The following is a 21748-nucleotide window of genomic DNA, read 5'->3' as shown; positions in this document are numbered from 1 at the left end:
TTGTAAAATGTTGCAGTGTTTTGAGAAGCACTATTTAAGGAAACTAAATATTGGTAAAACTCCACAGAAAATACCCTTTCCAAAATTTATTGTAATAGTTCCTGTCTATTTTATTTATGTTTGCATTTCACAAAGTAGCTTACATCCCTTTCCTACACTTGCTGCACCAGATAAGGGGAAACCAGAGCAGACAGCAGTATGAGAGAACATAGTTGTCATTCAGGCACTGACCTGCTGTAAATACAAAAGTAGAGGGAGACTTACAAATGACACTACCCTTCCCCCAGCCATGACTTTGCTGCTGCAACCTGTGGCTCTTTCCCATCAGAACAGCTGGCAGATTTTAGCTGCTGCCATAGCAACCCTGCCGTCAGCCTGTTGGCTTGGTAACATTGCAGCAGGAAGAAAGGCACTTCACGTCTGAACTGTTCTTAGACTCACTGAGGTATTTTTTCAGGTTGCATTCCCAAATCCTTATTTACTGTTCGATTTAATAAATTTTGCAATGAAAAATCCTATGCAGTCCTTATTTGCCAATGAAATTAGGTCATCTTCTCTGGAATCTTGCAAAGAATTAATATCCATTCCTTGCAATGTCACAGCAGATGGATCAAATCTCTGCAGCAGCTTCAACTGATCAAGTGATAGTCCAGCTCCCTTCATGCCTTCTCCTCCAATGTGAGGTTCCTGTTCAAGTATCAAAGAAAAGCAAATTATTGCATCTCTAAAGTTCTTAGATGCCCTAAATGTATTCTGCTGAGGACATGCAGAGCTACCGAACAATTAACATGGACAAGCTCTGCTTTTATCATTCACACCAGAAGATTCAGAAGTAATGTGGCTTCTTTTTTTTGCCTTCATCTGGCCAATATTATACAAAAATATATACAAAATTTATACAACATATATACAAGTATTCTGAGGAGCTGGTGATGCCCCTCATCCACTTTATCTCAGTAGTTCAGAGCACTTGAGGATAGGTGCACAGGTCTAAAACGATTCATCACTCCAAGGGCTGAAACATCCCAAGAAAGTTGTTACCACTAGACAGCCAGTCTAAAGGGTTTAGCTTGCCACTCCTGAATGATGCAGCACTTCTGTGTACTGACTTAATAGCTAGGACTTCAGTCAAACATAGTGAGTCCTTAGCCCATTACCAGTATCATTGGTAACAGCAGCAGAATCCCAGAGACAGCTAGGTTGGAAAAGACCTTGGAGATCAAGGCCAACCTATGACCTAACACCATCCTGTCAACTGTACCATGGCACTAACTGCAATCCAGTCTTCCCTTAAACACCCACAAGGACTGTGACTCCACCACCTCCCTGGCCAGCCCATTCAAACACTCAATCACCTTTCCTCCTAATGTCCAACCTAAAATACTGGGATTCTTCACAGTTAAAACTTCAACTGGAGAGACTAAAAGCCCTAGTCCAGAATATTTTACTGCCAGGAGAGACATCATTTTGGCAGATGATGCAGCAGAAAAATATAACTTCGAGTTTTCTAGTCATGCAGTAAGAATAACAGGTAAATGGGACTACTGTTACATGTGCCTATCTATCAGGCAGGCAGAGGAAAAAAGAAAGCATCAATTTCAAGAGATGACATTTGACTTCAAAATCCTGGAGAGGAGAAGGACTTAAAATCCCAGCCCTTTTCTCAGTATTTCTTGTGAATAGCCTTCCTAATTCCTGGAAAAAATTTAATTCTTAGCTGGATTGTTTTTTCAATGCATTAAGGAGATGGAACAAAGTGTGCAAAAGCTGGCACTGCAGTATCAAAAATAGATCTCCTTTGTCAATCTAGTCTAATGGAATCCATAATGCAGCCTACAGCAGAGCATTTTTTCAGCCATCACACTTTGCTAACACATGAGCTCACCCAGCCAGCACATGACGCAAGTTGGCTGCTTAACCACGAACTGTGCACTGGAAAGTTGGGCAGCCAAGGGTTGCACACTGACTCTTCCTTCCCCTCAGCAGGATTTCAATGCTTTCCAGGTAAAAGCCAGAGGTGTCTATTGCAAATTGAGAGAAAAGTAACATACAAAGGCAGACAAGGGTAGTAACTTGATATAGTAGAAGGAGGGAAAGGTAAAAGTCTAGGGAAAACAGTCTTCCACAGGTTCAAGTAACTTGCTTAAAGGCAGACCAGTGTCATCTTCCACCTTTTAATTTTTCCTTCCAGTTAAATTACTGCATTTAAGCTGATCTAGAGTATCTCCTGTGTAAACTCCTAAGAGGAAGTCTATACAAAGGAGCAGCTGCCATGTGGTAACCTCCACCTACAAGAACAACGCCTATGGCTCCATCTCCTGTTTTTTACTTGCCCACATTACACAATATGCTTCCAGGATCTGTTGCCAAACTGAGAAAGTGAGAAACAGTGGACTAGATAAAAAAGGAGGTGTCCACTGAGACTAAAGAATATGGGAAATAAGTACATAAAGGAACATGAGGTAAGTAGAACCTAAACTCCTGCTTCATGTTCATTGGAAAAGCTCACCTTAGTTTACACTAGTAAGGAACTGGTTATAAGGTATTATAAATTATATGTGGGTATACAACTCAGTGTCACCTCATTTAAAATGTACTATGCATAAAAGATTAATTTTTACAGATATGGCATTTGTGTATGAAAAACACTGCTTTATACAAGACTGAGATATTAGTGGTGAGAGACCGTCTATATAGAAAAAATTTATCTTGCATTTGAGTTAATAAGGCTTTGTCATTCTATCATGGAAAATTTTTTATGCTGTTAGGTTAAATGTATAATCTCAGTTGAAATGTCTGGAACTGAAAAATTCTGAATGAATGGATGGTGAGAACACAGACAGAAGAATACACCGTAGAAAGCTTTGATGAAGAGCTTCAGTTCTGTTAAATCTTTACCAGCCATCATATTAATTTCTCATTATGCAGATACTGAATATATTTTTTTAAATTTCAGTTAAAGGTTCATCTAAGCTTCTTAAGACAGGTACAACTCATCACAGGATGTGTAAGCTAAGCAGGTATTAGAGTTAGACTTTTCCTCAAAGCCATGATGATAAACAACTACCCCACCCAGCTCATCTCATCATCAAAGAGGAAGGGGGACACACGTGGTCTGATGATAAAGCCCCCCAAAGTACTATTAAAGGTAACAGATATTTCTGAATTGTATGAATTGTAGCTGGTATAGATAAAAAATTCTAGTATCTCCCTAGATATTACCTCCTCCCAGACATCTTCACGGTAGACACTGACTCCAAAAAAAACAAGGTACATTTTTGGGACATTTTCTTTCCCTCATTCCTTTCAAATAAATAAAAAATAGCTCCCATACATATAACATCCTCCTCCTTTGAAACACAAATTTATTTTCATTTATGTCCTATACTTTATATGCAAGTCTTCATGACTTCAGTGGCATTAATAAAAAAAACAAAACAAAAAACTTCACCTCTCCTGTTAATGTGCAAAAGAAGAGAATAAAATATATGCATTAAAGAAATTGCAAGAGAAATTTTAAGCTGTCTGACCTATCTTTTGTCCTTGTTTTGTTTTAAAAGACTGTTGTACAAATCAAAAAAACCCCACAATACACAGAGGGAAACTACTTAATGATGCCCAAATAAAGCTCAATTAAGCACAAAAATAGACTTTAAAAACACCTCAGAAATCCTTCTGTTATTTCTATCCACAGCAGTTTAAATTGTCCACAGTGAAAAAAACAGTTTTTGATAGTAAATACACCATGTAACTTTACAGTTCCAAAATAAGCTCACTAGATTTTGTGAAGTACCCTGAAAATAGTATTACCTGTGGATGAAGCTGGAGGCATGGAAAAGTTTTTAGGGCCCAAGCAACTTGCTCCTCATTTTCAGAAAGTGTAATTGTACATGTACTATATACTAAAACACCTCCTGGCTTCAGCAACCTCACTGCCTGCAGGGAGAAATAAACAATATTTCAGCTCATTTTTAAATTTAAAATTTTCATATTAAGCAACATTAACTAATAACCCATGTACATAGAATACTAAAAGTGAATACTTAATTAAACTCAAACTATTAAATTATTAATTCTTCTCAGGGAATACAGCAAAGGATAACATGGATTAGAAAGATTCTTTCCACATAGGCATTATAGCTCATGCAGTTTATTAATGTCATTGAGATGATTCACCTTGTAAGATTTGTTATTTGTACAGCTCTGCATATCCCAGACAGATTAGATCTGTTTTCACCACCTGCTGCCAACCATGGATACACAATACTTATGTCAGCTAAATTAGACGTCAATTGTTTCCATGTATTTGGCATGGAAGCTCTATCTATGCTGCTTTTCAAGCTGTCATTCACTTTGAATATGTATCATTCAGATTTTGACAAGTTTCATCTTATCCTTCAGCATCAGCCCAAGCACACTCCTTAGTAAGTTCCTAAACTACCTGCTCTGTGACTTAGACCCTTGTGATTATTATAATGTAAAACTGATGAAACTGAGGGAATTAAAAAAACACTAAGCTCTTTATTTACTATGGATTACATATACCTTTCCCATGCTCCAATGAATTGACTTCACCTAGCAACAGATCTGGTGAAGCTGAGAGGTTAACAGGACCCTAATGATTCCTGGATGCTGAAAAAATAGGGAAAATGAGGCACTGTTTTTTGGATAATTTTCATGCTGCAAAAGCATTTATGTTCAATTTAGCTTATCTACTCAATGTACAACACATACCACAGTGAAAAGCTTGCGCTGTAGTGGCTGATACGAGGTCACTTCCTTTAAAGTTGAGGCATAAGCCATGTTTGGTCTCTGTCCCATCCCACTACATGGAGCATCAAGAAGAATTCGATCAAATGACTCTGGTAAGAATGGAGGTCCTTCTGTAAAAAGCAGTTAATGTAAAATGTGGTTGTTTCCTTCCTTGAGACTTCACTGTAGATAAGGAGAAGCTATTGCTTCTTTCTTGACGTAAAACATTCACGTGCTATAGACAGTGTCTGCAAAACTAGGCCTCAGCTAGAGACAACTCTCAGCACTGCTGGTGGTAGCTTTCATCTCCCAGAAAACTAAACATTTTAAGTTCTGTGAGCTCAAAAATTATCCCTCTAGGCAATATATTTTTTTTAAACTTAATTTAAAAATTTGAAAGTAAAATGTAAAAGTAATCAAAAGTTGAAATATGATTGATCAGAGATACTAGGTACTGTAAATATACAATGTAAAGAATCCCAGTCAGCTCAAAAGTGTGCAAACCTTTACTGAGACAAACCTGAGACTGCCTTACAGTTATTGGACTGTCTATATAATAACTATTTCTTGTGATGCATGCATAGCTATATAAAATAAAGCACTTCATAATAACATGAACTACTGCAAGTTCTAATGTGGGAGACTAGCTGCCTCCATGGCAGAACAATTCAAAACAAGTGTGAAGAGAAGAACAATTTCTGACTATTACCTGGATGAAAATATGTATCTTCTATATGGAGAGCCTATCCTTTAATTTGCACCCCAATAGCTCAACAGCCCAGGAGTTTTTATCTCCTCAGGGCTAGGGAGATTGGCTCAGCATCACCAGGTACTACTGCTGCCAACTTGTACTATCACACTACTGCTACCTAGCTTGTTCCTGCACTACCAAATGAGTCTATCTGGTTTATCTACCCCTGATCCATTACTAAAATGTTCAAAATATGTCATGTGTTACTTGCAGGGATGTACAGAAAAGCCTTCATTATCTCTCAGTATTACAGCCTGCTCTCTAATTGCTACTTGCCACCTACAATATTTGATGTTCACAAAAAGACGCTTAAGAAAGTACCTTTGTTCCTCCAAAGCAGGAATAACTGCAATGCACAGGGACAAAGAAGGTGAATTATGTAATCTGATTCCTACTTAATCTAACCAGTGACTGAGATAAAATAGACTGAGAAAGAACAGCATACTTTGCACAACAAACTAAAAATAATCAAGGCAGCAGATACCATTTAAATCATTCCATCATGGGAACAGAACCAGTATCATAAATGCATCACTTCAGAAAAGCAAATGAAATTACTTAAAATAATACACTGTACTTGTATATAACTTTCCTCTGAACAGCTGAACAAACAATGAACTAAACCTTGCAGCACTCCTGGGAGTTAGGTATTAATAACCCCATTTTACTGATGAGGACTATGAAGCAAAAAAGTGAAGCAAAGTCTAAAAAAATAATTTTTTTCTCAGACTAGCTCAGAAAATTCCCAGTACAGGGTTGAATGTGATCATGAAAGAAGCTTTAAGGCTTCTTCAGTCTTCGATATTATCTGGGAAAGGAATGCATTTCCTTTGAGAATATTAGGTTGTGACAAGGACAGATAATTTGACTTTTGTATTTGCTTCAGAGAGAAGCTGATAATCACAAGAGAGTAGAAAATAAAACTGCATTCACAATGTTGAAGCAACTTAGGTACCTGCCAAGATTTCAAGGACTTGTAAACCTGTGGCAGGTTTAATCCTGTTTTTGCAAAACATTACTATTTTCTTCTAAAGGCTACTATAACCCAAATTGTTTATCTTACCTTGTTTAGTCTCCCTCTTCTCGACTGAAATGGCTTTTGTTCCATCACAGCAAAAGGCCTTAATGCAATTCAACTGCAGCAATTCAGCATTCTGTTTGATTTTCTTGACCTTGTTAGCTGTCTTGTCCATAGCTATTACTTCACCCTGAAAAAAATCCCAAAGTTTTCATCAAAAGCATAGGGATTAAATGGATGTTTCTGATTTCCTTTCCCCAACCCTGCACAGTGTAACACATAAAGCATAGTCTTCCCTACAGAATCATTTTATTCTTAAGTTCACACTCCTGCAGTCCTTGTTCCCACAAGTTTTCCCCAACTGCCACATCAGTCTGAAGCTGTGCACATTCCAACTGCTTGGAACTGTCACTCTAAGGGATGCTGTAATATCTGACTTCTGGCAATGATGTTTGTTTTTTTGTTTGTTTGTTTTGAGCTGCTTAACTGGGCACTAAGATAAAAATTTAGTCATTTGAAATAAGGTAGAAGCCTCAAATACATAGTAAAATAGGTCAACAGGTTTTACATTTGTGTCAAGAACTGCAGATTTGCTGCACATCTCTGCATACTGCAGCGATAAAGAGATGATACAATGGTTCGGGTAGGAAGGGATCTTCAAGATATCTAGACCAACCCCCTACCATGGGCAGGGACACCTTCCACTAGACCAGGTTGCTCAGAGCCCCATCCAAGCTGGCCTTGAACACTTCCGGGGATGGACTATTCACAGTTTCTCTGTTCTCTTCTCCAGAGAAAAGAACAAGCTAGAAGACAACTGTTCTCCATCTGGCCCATGCCAGCCACTACCAGAACAGCTACTTAAAAGTGTGGGAAAAACAGTAGTCTAGACTGAGATGCAGATAATAATAAATTCTCAAGTTTTAACTTGAGATCTTATTTAAGAGCTCTTAACATTACAGAGTAGTTTTACATCTTGGTTAGAAAATTTAAAAACAATATAGTAATGTTTACAATTATAACACAAAAAGTAAGAGTGATTTAAATATTCTGATTAAATATTCTGTTAATGGTTTAATATGCTGTCTGTGAAAAATTAATATGGAAAATCTGTGAATGGAATTTAAAATCCAAAAAGAGGTGCTTTTTTCCATATTTTCATCTTCCACATCTTAAATTAAAATTATATACTCAGAAAATGAAAATCAAGTGAGATAAATATTCAGTATCTGTATTCTTAATCTTTACCACTTCAGCTGCGGGTAACCACAATCAAAATATGTAAAGTGACTAAGGAAAAAGCAGTTCTGCAAAGTTATACAAAATGCAGATACAGAGATGAAAAAAAGTATAGATGTAAATGAATCCATGACATAAATATATGATTTGCAGCCTTCCTTTATTTATCATATTGATATTCTTTACTGGAAGCTTTATATACGTATATAATAAATATCTAATGCATTTTTAATGCCTTCTGCCATTATTCCATACTGAGGGAAGAAAACACTTCCACAGACAAACCATCACAGAACTGAATAGCTGCCTTTTCTCAATACATTTCCAGCATTACATGCTGTGCCTTCACAGTTAGGCACAGGCAACTGTCAAAGTACTGCATAATGTAACTGCAAGACTTCTAAACAATCTGATGTATTCTAATAACATTATTTCAACAAAAATAATAAAGCCTTGCAAAATTTTAGAGGAAATATTACATGCTTTTCCCCTTTGTTAGAGAAGAGTAACCTGCATTTCTGCATTTCACTATGCATGTAACAACATATGCAAAGTTGTAATCCTGTATTTCCATTCTTATTTTATTACACTCTCCTTTCATCTTTCTCTACGTATTTTTTGTTTCTTCTCGTTTTTATTACTTCCTCATGAGACAGTTTTGGATTTGTGACATTCTACCACAGAATGACAAATTCAGACCAGAAAGTCAACCTAAAATCTTATCTGTATGCATAATTGGTAATTTTACTGAGAAAAATCCTAATTGGATTAGGAACATTTTAATAAATTTTTTTAGAGACTTGTGTGTTTCTTTGGCACACAAAAGCAACCCCTGATTTTTATGCATCGCACTTTAATTAATCCAGCATATTCTTGCATAACTAAGTCTTGCATGTAAAAAATTCTATTATTAAAAATAATTCAGTAATATCTTAAAAAGTGAAATTAAACATATTTCAACCATCAATCTGTAGCAAATAAGGTTTTAAAGCTGATGGTGAATACTTGATAAAGACTGTCTGTTGCCCATTTCAGTAACTCTGACGTGTAGCAAAATATTGGTAAGTAAAATGTCAAAATATTAATTGTTTGCTGCTGTAAATTATCTGTGCATTATAACCGTTAAGTAAAGAGAGCTGTACAAATAAACAGCGGTCACACTTTTTTCCTTAGAAAATGCTAAATTACTTCTCTTACCTGATCATGCATTAATGTTGCAAGATGGGTTGTTTTTCCTCCAGGTGCAGCACACATATCCAAAATTTTCTCTCCTGGTTGAGGGTCTAAAATATGGCTCACAACCACAGAAGGTAAATTCTATCATAAAAACAAATATAGTAGAATTCAAACTTTATACCCTGCATCAGCTCCTTTATTTAGGAATGGCAAACACATTTAAAAAACTCATTCAGCAGTGAAGGTACCTATTAAAGAACTGAGAGCAATTTCACAGAAAATGAACTATTTATACTATATATAATGGCCAGTTTACATCAGAAGTCTCCAGTGGCTCGTTTTTTATTTAAAGCTATGTCTGAGTATCTATGACTGAAGTTTAACAGCTCGTGACTGAGGAGACTACAGTGCTAAAAGTCCAAATAAAATAAGCTGATACTGGCACAGAGCAGAGCAGCTCTGTTTATTACAAATATTTTATATTAACCTGTTTATTGGAACATGTAGTGTATTAACACATCGGTCCAGCTAAAGGACAGTAAAATCAAAATGCAGATGTCTAAGCTTGCTGAATTAAAGTAGCAGGAAGCTGAACTGTGCTATTAATTGTATAAACACAACAGCTGCACTGAAGAGAAATAATGTGCAGTAATTGTGCACAGTACTGCACCTCAGACACTACGGAAATATTTTCTTCTTAGTTGAACACAAAAGTATAAAAACTTTTTAAATTTGTCTTTAGTACTTAAATGACAGCTTCAAGTCAACCTAATATTTGGAGATTCTCCTGATTATCTACAGAAGGATGTACCTTGAAAGGGGCTCATATTCCAGAGTTCATAGGCAGATCCCAAAAACTAACAGTTCTATGCAGAGCATCTGTGCAAGAGGAATTTCTATGTTTTCAATAAGTATCTCTTATATTGCTTTGAAATCCCCTATCACACCTCAGACATAGTATTATTAAACCACCTACATACAGTCAGTAGATACTGACTTCATTTTAAATGCTTTGCGTTCCTCAAATCCAAAGACTGAATTAGGTGCTACAATGCACAAGGAATGTAGAAATCATGAATGTGTGCTAAGATCATTTTCATTATTCTGTAAATAGTACAGACTTTCAGTTTTGGGACAAACATACCTGTAAAAACAAATTACTAGGAAGCACATTGTCAAATGAAGGACTAAGGTAGACTGGCTCTACCATTCTTATACCCAGGCCCCTGAAAAACATGAAAAAAAATTCAAATACTCAGTTTTATACATTTCAACAGCAGTCAATTAAAATCACTATGCTTACAAACAGCAACTTGAGACAACAATCTTACAAAAATGAAAGAACAACCAAAAAAACACTTCTGTGATTTTGTAGTATGACATTCTTTAAAATTACATCATTAAATTGAGTAAATCATAGCAAAAATGTATTACATGATAAAGTGGAACCATCTCTAAAATTGCATGAAACAAATTTCTGGTTCTGTACACTGGATAAACCAAGATGCAATCCAAGCCTTGATACTGTGAAGAAATGCATAAAACCAGACTTACAAATACCTTAACCTCAATCTGTAACTGCTGTTGGCTAGCCACGTGTATGCACTAGGGCAATGGCATGTGATTTCCTACTTAGATTTTTCTCCATTTTCTAAATTCCTGAGATTTCAGTCAAATTACTGCAGAAATCCTACATGAAAAACTTTGCAGGAACATTGATTTACCTGTGAAGCTATGGTTTCAAATTAGAAGTCACCTGAAAGTTTTAAATGTGTATGAAATTCTGATGTAGTTTTGCTAAACCAATATACCACAAAATGGATAGCAGTAAAGATAAAACCGTGAATGAGTAACCTAAGTCTACAAACAAAAGATTAGAGAACGAGTATTATTTTACATATGTACTGGACAGTCCAACAAGAAGGAAGGATATGAGAAATCAAACTTGCTGACACCTGATTTAGTGTTACATACTGCTGTTCCATATCACCAACTCAACAGGTACATCCTACCACTACTTCTACTATATTTAAGCTCTCTTAAATCAGACAATCTCTGGCAATGTACTTTTTTTTCTACCAGAACATTTGTAGCTTGTTCTCAGGAAACAAAGTCTTGGCCCTTAACTTCATGTCCATAGTCTTTTACATTACTTTTTTATAAATGTGTTTTAGGTGACACTAGAGAAATAAACCGTATGATTCATCAACAAAATAGAAAAGCAAACAGTCTTGAAATAGGAAACTACTCAGGCAAATGTTAACAATGTTTTTAACATATCTGACTTTATGTTGTGTTCTTTGTCCCACCAAAAAAAAAAAAAGCCTCTACAGTTACTTTTAAAAGATGGAGAAATTGCCAAGGCTGCACTTCTGTTCCATCCACAGGGGAAAGTAATACAACACAATTTACCAAATGGCAATTTCACCAGAGTGAGAACATTTGTCAGTTCTGTTTGGTATTATTGAACTGAATAAGCATGAATTATTAAAAGACTCCCACTTATTTCCTCCTACCTCTTAAGTAAATTGGTATCTGGATCCCACTATTAAACTAACAGCTTCCCAAAAAGTACTGGAAATCCCAACACTCAAAACCATCTTGTGACTTCACACAGGGTACAAAATAATTCAAAGTGTTTTCCCATCTTCTTACTTCTCTTTGCAAATTTTTACATGTAGATTGTAATTACTATGGACTTACTTCAATGGGCCACTTGAACTGAAGATTTCACTGCGACTGAGTTCTGAAATCCCATTTCCAAGGAAAACTTTGACTCCATCAAATTCTTTGGCTCCTCTTTTGCATTTCCCTTCAATGTCCGAATACACTGAAACCATATCTCCAGCTTTCACAACTGCACAAAGAAAAATGGAAAGCCTAAAATCACTGTGACACTTCACAAAACAGTAGCGATCAAGTAACTTTGGATTTTCAGTAGACTACTTCCACTCTTCTATCACACCAAACTTCACACTTTCTAAATGTAATCAAAGAAGATCAAATGATATAAAGCTTGAAAGTTTTTACACAGTGAATGATGGCCACCAAATGACTGGAGGTACTGAGAGACACCAAGCTGCAAGTCAGGCACTGTGTCTTGTTTTCTAAGAGGCCACACAAACCTGCACTTTACTAATCATGGCAGGGTCACACACAAGTTTTAAGCACACTCTTCAGGATCCAGTTCTCTATGCTTGCTCCAAGTACACAAATACATGAAACAACACTGCTCACCCTTACTGAACAAAGACAGGAGTGCTAAATTTATCGAATGACCTCTCAATTGCTACCCAGTACATAGCTACAGCTCCTTCTCTATTTATTGCTTTGACACAAGTGATTATATATTCTTGTTCTGGTCTGGATCTCTTCCCTTTAAGGGAACTGCTGTTCTCAATAATCCTCTTAGAGAGTTTTTTATCTCCAATTAAAATCCACCAGGTCAGTAAAGAATGTAATATACACCAAGTATATCCTACAAACTTAACAAACTTTCTGAGTCAGAAAAAAGAAAGAAAAGGGATGGTTTAGGTGATTTTACAGAATAGTGAAAAAGCGCTGTGTATTGACTGGATGAAAAATATGCTTAAAAATAAAGGCCTTTTCTGATAACAATAAAAAAATTTCCAAAATTACATTTCTGAGGTGACTGACAGGCTGGAGGAACCAGAAGATGTAACACCACTAGTGACAGTTCAACTTCTCAAGAATTCTTGGAATTGTACTAGAGAATTCTTTTTTCCATTTTCAAGTCACTGCCTATTTATGTCCAAATGCCCTGAAATTCTTAAACTGTAATATTTGTTGGGTAGCCACTGAAAATATAATTTTACACTATTTCTTTTGACACAAAACATTATGAGATTGCTTAGTATTAATGTCTGCTTAAACTTCACTGAATAAAAACCTGCAGCAATTTAACTCTTCCATCAAGCATATATGCCAATGCTTTTTTCAGTATTCAAACATAAATGATTTTATTTCACTCTCTGCTGACAATCATCCTTTCAAAGTATACTAGTCCTGCACAGAGTTCTTAGCTTCCTGTAGATTGTACCAGCATTCCATAAACATAAAGGTTAGAGTTTGATTAGTTAAATTAAGTTCAAAGCCCCCTCATCATTAGTTTACCCTCATTTGGATTGCAAGTTTAGTGATTAAATATGTGTCCTTGCTGTACTATTTTTTTCCCTAGTTAGACCATCTGTGCTCAATACACCCTTATTATATTTGGCATCAAGTGGGTAGTGTGCCCTTTTATTTTATTTTCTCGTCTGCAATTCCCTTGAAGTGTTCCATAAGTTTTATAGTATATTTATTTTCTTTGAATTGATGTTACATGCATAATTACATGCGGCAATTATGATAAATCACTAGCTGACTCAAAGAAGGATTTGAATATTTATAGGATTGTCTAAATATGCAGTTTCAACAACTGCTATGCCAATATACTTATTTCGTTATCAGGCCCGAGATTGAAAAACATCTCTGTTCAGCGAATTGGACTTAAGCACACGCTTAAAACTTCTTGAAGTTTTTTTTTTTCCTGAAAGGAAACAAAATTACTTGATAAATGCTTTTCTGACTCATTTTGTTTAATAATAAGAATCAAGATGATCACTAGATCTCATCACAATAGAATAAGGTGAATCATCCAAAATTATACTGGTTTTACAAAAATTAATTTGACATTTAAATAACAAAAACAGGTTGCTGAACAAAAAGCATGCATATGTAGACATTTTTATCTTGTCTCACAGGCACTGATGCATAATTTCCATTAAGATTCTTCTCATCAATGAAAAAAGATTTTTACTACATCTCTCTTACATAAACAAATCAATTGCCAATGGATTAGAAAAAAGAAAATCTGTGGTTTTTTAGATTTTTAACTTAAAATCTAACAGAATCATGAAGGTAAGTGGCTTTGTGACAAAGTGAAGAAATAAAAAATCTGTATCTTTTAAATAATCAAGATAAACCTAGTCATCATCCAGATGTGGAATCTCATTTATTTTTTTTTTTACAAGACTGCAATGCAGCCAACTTTTTAAAGTTTATTCAACTTCACATCCATATTAACAGTTATGGTATTCAGTAGTAAAATAACTATTACAAAAACAGGTTTTACTTTGAAACTTCTCTTTAAAATTATTTTTAAATGAAAACCAAGAAATTGAAATCCTTGAGAGCCAATACTTCAGCTATAAATTATATGGAAAAAGGAATTTAAAATAGGCCGTGCCAGTGAGAAATAATCACACATAACTTACTACAAGTAAAATAGTGAAAATGTATTTTAAAAGCCAGAAAAACTTAAAAAGTGCTATTTCCATAAACTACAACTGTAAGAATAATTTCAGCTGAGAATAGAGAACAATTTTGTTACACTAGTCATTTATCTATTATCCAAAGGTGACGCTTTTTCTGCCAGCTTTGTAACTTAATGGGGTGTACTTAGAGAACTCTTACATCTTGAGGTGGATACAATTCCAGGGACATAAACATGTGCTCCTCGAAGCACTGCATATCCACACTGGGCTCCAACTATGACTTCAGATGCATGTTTTTTTAAATCTCGCCTAGAAATACAAAGGTAGTTGAGTGAAAAAGAAAAGTATACTAAAAAAAGAGCTGAATACCCCCAAGTAAACTCTATTTCATAAATATGGACTTTGTCAGATATAACAGAGAAAAAGTAGTTAACTATCGTGTATTACATTTAAAATATTTCTTTTCATCCCAGAGAAATCAAGGAGTCAATAAGAAAACCAATCCTCAAAATAATGCAGATTCTGGCACATTCTGCCATTATTAAGAACCTGACACAGGAATACAAACAAATTATACTGGGATGGAGAAATAGTCCTCTATCCCTTCCTATGCCAGATGATTGTGAAGTGATTTTTTGTGTACAACTACTGAGTACTCTTGATTCCACTTGATTTCTTCCAGTGGAAGAAAACCCTGCCTGTACTTGGCTATAGTTCTATATTCCACTGCAGTAGTTCTTCTATCTGCCACCTACCTGGCTTTCCAGGGAGGATGCATATATGTCACTTTTCCCCTATAGAACATTAGTCTTACAAATAAGGACAGGACTCTATGTTTTCTTTCATTTTTAAGGACTAAAACTCTGACCTGGTTAGTATATGGACTGTCCACCAGGTCATAATACAAAGGAAGTTGTGCCTCATTATATTGAGTCAGTTATCATAACTGTTTAACAAGAAATCTGTAAGAAAATTCCATTACACAACATTTTAAGGCTAAAGACTGAAAATTTCAAACCTGGGTCCAATGACAGGAATTAATAAAATATCCTGAAGTTTTGGGTGCTCGAGAACTGGAACACGAAGTCCTTTAAATTGCTGTTTGATTAAAAAAATATAATTAGTAAGCATTACTAATAAACCTAATATTTAAATACTTAATTAAACTGAAAACTATTTTTCCATTCATAATTTACAGCTGTAGAGCACAAAACACAAAGGTAGTGAAAACAGTTAAAACCAGCTGGGAAATAGGTGCAAGGAGGCATTATTAAGTATTATTAAAAGTTCTGGTATAAAAGACTAAACATTTAATAAATTCAGAAATAACAAGACCATCAAGAGACTGACACTCATAACCCTATCACTGGTTTTTGCTTTCTTCTGGAAAAAGGCTGAGCTGTTATCAGAACACAGAATGTACAGTGACATCACCTTAGAACTTGGGTGTATTCTGTGTTAACTCTTAGATACAGTTAGTTATTAGCCACTGTTTAACTCGACTCATGTATTGTTTTTCTTACTTAATAGGCCAGGCTGGCAATACTTTTCATTTTTCTTGTCAGCCTAAGTATGGGTACTGATAGCTGAGTTATGTATTTAGCTGAAAAAAAAACCAACAACATTTTATAAAGGTTCCTAGATTTAAACAAAATTATGTCTTCTCATCTGAGCCTTCCAAAATGTAACCTTAAAACATGTAAAACCATAAATCAGTTTGCATCTAACAAATAAGTATTTTCTCTTAAAAAAGGAAACAATCCGTGATCATACTTCTGTCAAAAGTGTTATGTGGTTTCCTTCTCTAACATGTAATTACACTTCAAAATACAAGAAGTTTGTGAAAAGCTGGTCTTAAGTCAGTTTTCAGCAAATCTTTTTTCCTTGAAGCAAAATATAACCCTGAAATACCCATTTCCAGATTGCTACGATCCAGTTAAAATTAGCAAAACTCATTACCATCCCAGCCAGCAGAACACTGTCAACTGCCTCTGCATCACAGAAATGTCTTGGCTCCTGTCAAGCAAAAGCTCCCTGTACACCCACTAGCATTAATAATTTACTTAAAGAACCAGATCTTTTTAGACAGAGTGAAGATCTAGGACATAATTTCAAAATAATACATTTCTTAAACATAATAGTTTACGTATTATCAGATAAACAAATGTTTAAAGTAAAAATCCAGAAAACTATATAAAGATTAAAAATAGGTTTAAAAAAAGAAAATACAGTGGTTGAAGGGCATCACTATGGCTCCAGTTTCCAAAACATACCAATTTTCTCAACTTCCTAAACAGTTTTTCCAGTGAGTCTTAAATAAAGGTATACTAAGCATGCTGAAGACAGCACACAGAGCTACCCTTTTAATCTGTCATCTTCTGACACCTTTACATTATTTACCACAGCAGTATCTCAATCCTATCAAGAGTTTGCATCTGCCATAAGAAAAAGAGTTGGATATCTTTTCCCTCTGTTACTGCCTTTCTTGGAGGGATGAGATGAGGGACAGCGGTACATAACGGATTTTCATTTAATGTTTAAAGCTGACAGGAAATCAGTGTGGTTGTGTAATGTTAATACCACTGGATGCATTGAGGTAAAGTATATTTTACAGTAATGAAAAGGTCGCATGTTCAAAAGAAATACCCTGCTGTCTTTGCTATAACAAAGAAATTGCACAAACCTTCTGGATCTCTTCAAACAGCAATTTTTTCACATGTTTCACTGAGGCCAAGTGGGTATTTACTCTCACAGTTGTAAAAGCTGGTGGATGAGATAGATGACTTAACAGAGATTGGTATTTATTCTCTGCTTCCCGGGCACCTAAAGCAGTGATAAGCTGAAAGTGAAAGAAGAGATTTTATATTAAGAGATTCATACAGAAGCCTCTTGCTCAATGCAAAAGAACCCCACCAAATAAACATTCCATAGAAATTGAGGGATATGGTTGTGTGGTGTGCAATAGTGACAAATGTCTATGTCTGGAAGCCTCATAAATTTCTTGAAAAATGCTTATGGGAAAAGCAGCTCTATCAGCAACTTCACTGGAAACAGTTTGCAGCAAGTATCAAAGTAACTGCTAGAGAGCTCTGCTATTGTACATAGACCAGCCCTAAGGAAATGGAAGAGTAAGTTCAAATCTATGAATCAGTAACTTCCAAACTGACAAAAATGTACATAAAAAAGCAATTTTTTTATCCTTGGCAATAGGAATTAATAGATTGTCTGTAGTATATATCTCACTGGGGTAAGGGAGTGTTTCTTGTCAATACAATGTGGTTAATATGTGCTTAATTATCTATGATCCATTCTTCAGTAGGATCCATAACTGAATTCTATGATTTATACTCAATTTAATTTAAATATTTCTATGCTATTTTGGAGCCAATGAGCATAAACACTAATTTTATATTTTAAATTAAAAACTCTGTGTTTAATGTGAAGACAATATTTTATTGTAAGGTTATAAAGTTACACAAAAATCTATTTTTTTTTCATGGTTAGGGGTAACTATGTCACATACCTCATTATTTCTGAACACTTTGGTGAGATACTCCTCAACTTCATACTGGAAAGCAATTTTAGGGAAAAAGGACATCTTCCTTTAGTTTTTAAAATCTGCTGGAAAGGAACTGAAATAAGCAAAGTATTTCCTTCGTGATTCTTATCATATTCTCTAAGATTATAAATGTTGCATAAGATGTACCCACAAACTAAGCTGTTGGTTCTGATTCTTCCTATTTTAATAAGGCAATTTTATTGCACCCAATTTCCAAATATTGATCTGGATATGGCTGTAACACTATTCTCAATTACAGAAATTCTATTGATCCTTAAATCTTCAAGTTATTTGGTGAAAAAAAATACATGGATAAAAGGTACAGGAAAAAAAGGCTTATTGTTGCTCAGTCCTGATATTTTATTCTTTACTATTTTTCTCTGTAGGATCTCTGTAGTTATCTTCCCAAATGGTATCTGCCCACCCTTCTATTTGTATTTTGAGAAATTACATATACTTCAGTCTGAAATGAGACTACCTAAAAATTTAAATTTGCTTACAACAACATAAATGGAAGAGAGAACATCACTCTAGGTTTATTCCACTCATAATAAGGAATTTTGACTATTGAAATACATTTTCATTGTACTAAATATATTTAGAGAAATGAGATCAGAATGTTTGATATTAATTTTATTTCAATAAGATGCTATTTGTCACTTTCATCATACAAAACCCCTCAATTTTTTATTTTTAATATTTCTGATTCAATTAAAATCTTAATGCTTGAAGAATGTGACCTTATGTAGACTTACTTTTGAGTCCAGATAAAGGCAAAGTTTCATGGGTAGGAGTTTCAAGGCCTTATTCGCAACATTAGCAGCTATTGAAAGAAAGAAACTGCAATTGAATTAACTTCTTTTTACAGTCTAACAAAACGCCAGGAATTTACTTTGCTATAGCCACGAAAACTAATAGTAATACAGTAGTATCTATCTAACAACACTACAACAGTCGCTACAACTGAAATCACTAAAGCTCAGTGTTAACATTTGAGGAAATGTGTCATATTATATGCTTGTTGTCCTAAAATGCCTACATAATAGGGAAAAAAAATCCCCACATGACCCACATTTAGAAAGGTTTTTCTTCAGAAGCATAAACAACTAGCCTTTAAAAAAAGACCGACACTTCTGAATTTTTTTAATTGGAATTCTGAAAATAATTAAGCAGACATTTATAAGCCCTATGTGTGTCTTCAATACCGACATTACGAAGGCAATGTCCCAGGCTGGGGAGCTAAGCGGGGGCAGGACAGACGCTTCTAAGTTCAGATACAGCAGGAAGGCAGGCTGATGAGGGACTGCCTAGTGCCCCGTCAAGTGCAAGAGTCACACTTCAGACGTTCAGCAGCAGGCAGGCTCGTATCTGAATTTTTTTTTTTTCTCCGGACCTGCTGTGCCCTACACCTTGCCCCAGAAAAGGAATGACGGACTTTAGAAGAAAGCCACTGATCTTCATGCGCCTCTGTGGGGAACTACAGCGGGGAACGCGATACCGGAGCAGGGCTTTGATCTAGCTATGCACACGAACACTGCGAGCCAGCACCGGAGATGCCGAGCAAGATTTCCAAACCTCCCTGCCCGCCCTTTCCCACAGGAGGAAAATGACACTCGGATCATTGTAGGGAGCGGAATATGGGGCTCCCTCCTTCATTCCCTCGCCCACCCCTTACTGAAAACGTCAAGGGAGGAACGGGACTCGCAGCTCTTCGCAGACCCCCGAGGCCCTGCGCCTCAGTCCGGAGCTACTCGGGAGCGGCCGCACCCCAGCGGGACGCGCCGCCTCAGCCTCAGCCTGACGGACCCGAGGCGCGCTCAGGCCCCGGCCGGACCCGGGCCGCCACGAGGAGGGCGGAGCGCGCCGGTGCCGGACGGGACGCAGAGCCAGCCCCGCCGCCCGACACGCACCTACCGCCAGGGCCCGCCGGCCCCGCCTCCTCCGGGGCGGCAGCAGGAAGCGCAGCCCGCGCTGTCGCCATGGGAGCCGGGCACGCCGCGCCGGGCCGGCCGCAGCGCCGCTGCTCCCACCATGTCACGGGGAGGGCGGCAGCAGAGCCCGCGGGGCGCCCGAGCTTATCGGACAGCTCCTTGCTGACGTGGCTTCTTTTTCATTTATTATTATTTTGGGGTGTTCTTTGTTCTATGAAATTCCGCCGAGCGGATTAAACTGACAGGTTTTGTACTTCCACCTCAGTGCCCGCGGGCTCGCTCGCTGGGGCGGAGCCGGGCCCGTGTTCACTGACAGAGCCCGAGGTGCTGCTGAGGAAACCCGCGGGGTACCCACCCAAGAGCTCTGGGTACAGAGTCCGCAGCATAGCCCTGAAAGCGAATCCGCTGCTGTCACAGGTTTTCCTGTACACGAGAGTACTGCCTGCCCTGGAACCCTCAGCCCTTCCCCGCGGCAGAGGCGCCGCCGGACTGAAGGACGCGGGGCCGGGGAAGGCACGGACCGCGGCGGAGGCCCAGCGCTGCCGCCGGCATTCGTCCCTTACGGGCGATCCGTCCTCCGGGCGTGTGGGGGCATTTCAGGGGAATTTGGGAGCGTTTTTGCAGGATTTTGAGGCCATTTTGGGGGGAATTTTAAGGGGATTTGGGGAGGAATTTTAGGGCCATTTTTTGGCCAATTTTGGAGAATTTCCCAGTTGAATTTGAAGCCCTTTAAGTGCTGATTTTGGGGCCATTTTTTGCTGATTTGGGGAGAATTTTGGGACTTTCTTTGGGAAATTTTAGGGTGATTTGGGGCCATTTTTAGGGGATTTGTGTGAGAATTTGGGAGCTTCTCTGGGGAATTTTAGGGAGATTTGGGCGGGATTTGGGGTCCATTTTTGAGGTCATTTGGGGGGATTTTGGGGCCTTTTTCCGGGGAATTTTGAGGATTTTTGAGGCCGTTTTGGAAGTGATGTCACAGCCGCCCCAGAGCAGCTTTATTGGGGTAGGGGAAGGGCTTATTTGGGGGCAGGGGAGAGACCCAAAAAAAATCCTAAAATCCACCCCAAAAAATCCCCCTTAAATTTCGTGTAAATCCAAACAAATCCCATAAATCCACAAAAAATCTCCCATCAATCTCCTTTAAATTCCCCAAAATCCACCCAAAAATCCTCCAAAAAATCCCTCTTGACTCCTCTTTTAAATCCCCCCAAATCCCCCAATTCCTTCCCTAAATCCCCCAAAGAAATCCCCCTAAAATCCCTCTTAAACCTCCTTTAAATCCCCTCAAAAATGCCCCAAATCCACCCCAAAATCCCTCAAGTTCTCCCTGAAATCCCCCCAAAAAATCCAAAAATCCCCCATAAAATCCCTCCTGAATCCTCCTATAAATGCCCAGAAAATTCCCAAGACTCCTCAAAAATCCCTCCAGAGTCCTCCCTCAAATCCCAAAAAACCCCTCCAAAATCCTCCCTGAATCCTTACTTAAATCCCCCAAAATATCCCAAAGACCCCCCAAAATTTCCCGATTCCTCCTTTATATCCACCAAAAAAATCCCCCATAAATCTCTTTTAAGTCCACCAGAAAATCCCTCAAATCCCCCCCAAAATGTCCCGTAAATCACTTTTAAATCCCCCCAAACTTCCCACAAATCTTCCACAAAGTCCCCCTTAAGCCTCCTTTAAAGCCCAACAAATCCCCCCAAATCCACAAAGCATCCCCCTTAAGTCTCCTTTAAATCCCCCCAAAAATTGAAAATTCCCCCCTAAATCTTCCTTAAATTCTAAAAAAGTTCCCCTAAAATCTCTCCCAAATTCCGCCAAAATCTTCCCTAAAATGCCTCTAAAAATCCAGGGAGACCCTTCCTCAAATTCCAAAAAATCCACAAAAATCCTCCCAAAATCCTCCAAAAAATTCCCAAAAAAGTCACCCAAAAATCCCCCAATTCTCCCCAAACTGCTAATTAAAAAAAAATCCTCCAAAATTCCCCTAAAAACCCCCAATGCTCCCACGTGCCGCCCGGTGATGTCACGTTGCCCCGCCTCCCC

General features: G+C 37.4%; 1 protein-coding gene across 8 annotated transcripts; it reads right to left on the bottom strand.

The window, feature by feature from the left end:
* Nucleotides 1–71: 71 nt before the first annotated feature.
* NSUN6 (NOP2/Sun RNA methyltransferase 6) lies at nt 72–20504 on the bottom strand. 8 transcript variants are annotated; one of them, XM_033067310.2, is made up of 13 exons: nt 20058–20504; nt 18527–18594; nt 17736–17780; nt 16896–17051; nt 15231–15310; nt 14412–14521; nt 11640–11793; nt 10081–10162; nt 8958–9077; nt 6567–6711; nt 4735–4883; nt 3811–3936; nt 72–687 (listed from the first exon to the last, which is right to left on the bottom strand). In XM_033067310.2, the coding sequence occupies exons 1-13, from the start codon at nt 20086–20088 to the stop codon at nt 475–477; spliced, it is 1479 nt and encodes a 492-aa protein (XP_032923201.1). In that variant the 5' UTR covers nt 20089–20504; the 3' UTR covers nt 72–474. The 8 variants fall into 8 exon arrangements, with proteins under 8 accessions (XP_032923201.1, XP_032923266.1, XP_032923256.1 ...); XM_033067375.2 differs by lacking the exon at nt 20058–20504 and adding an exon at nt 19682–19699; XM_033067365.2 differs by lacking the exon at nt 20058–20504 and adding an exon at nt 19447–19628 and having other exon boundaries at nt 18527–18611.
* Between the last annotated feature and the right edge of the window lie 1244 nt (nt 20505–21748).

This window comes from Catharus ustulatus, chromosome 1 (genome assembly GCF_009819885.2).
Source record: "Catharus ustulatus isolate bCatUst1 chromosome 1, bCatUst1.pri.v2, whole genome shotgun sequence".
NCBI lineage: Eukaryota > Metazoa > Chordata > Aves > Passeriformes > Turdidae > Catharus > Catharus ustulatus.
The sequence above is the reverse complement of the archived record's forward strand: the minus strand, read 5'-3'. Positions and strand labels throughout refer to the sequence as shown.

Excerpts from the sequence above, each read along its gene's own strand:
- NSUN6 (XM_033067310.2), bottom strand. The coding sequence starts at position 20,088 with ATGCTGCGGACTCTGTACCCAGAGCTCTTGG. Across the intron at positions 17,781-18,526 it reads GCCTTTATCTGGACTCAAAA|TATGAAGTTGAGGAGTATCT; the intron begins GTAAGTCTACAT and ends ATTGCTTTCCAG. Across the intron at positions 9,078-10,080 it reads CTAGTAATTTGTTTTTACAG|AATTTACCTTCTGTGGTTGT; the intron begins GTATGTTTGTCC and ends TTTTTATGATAG.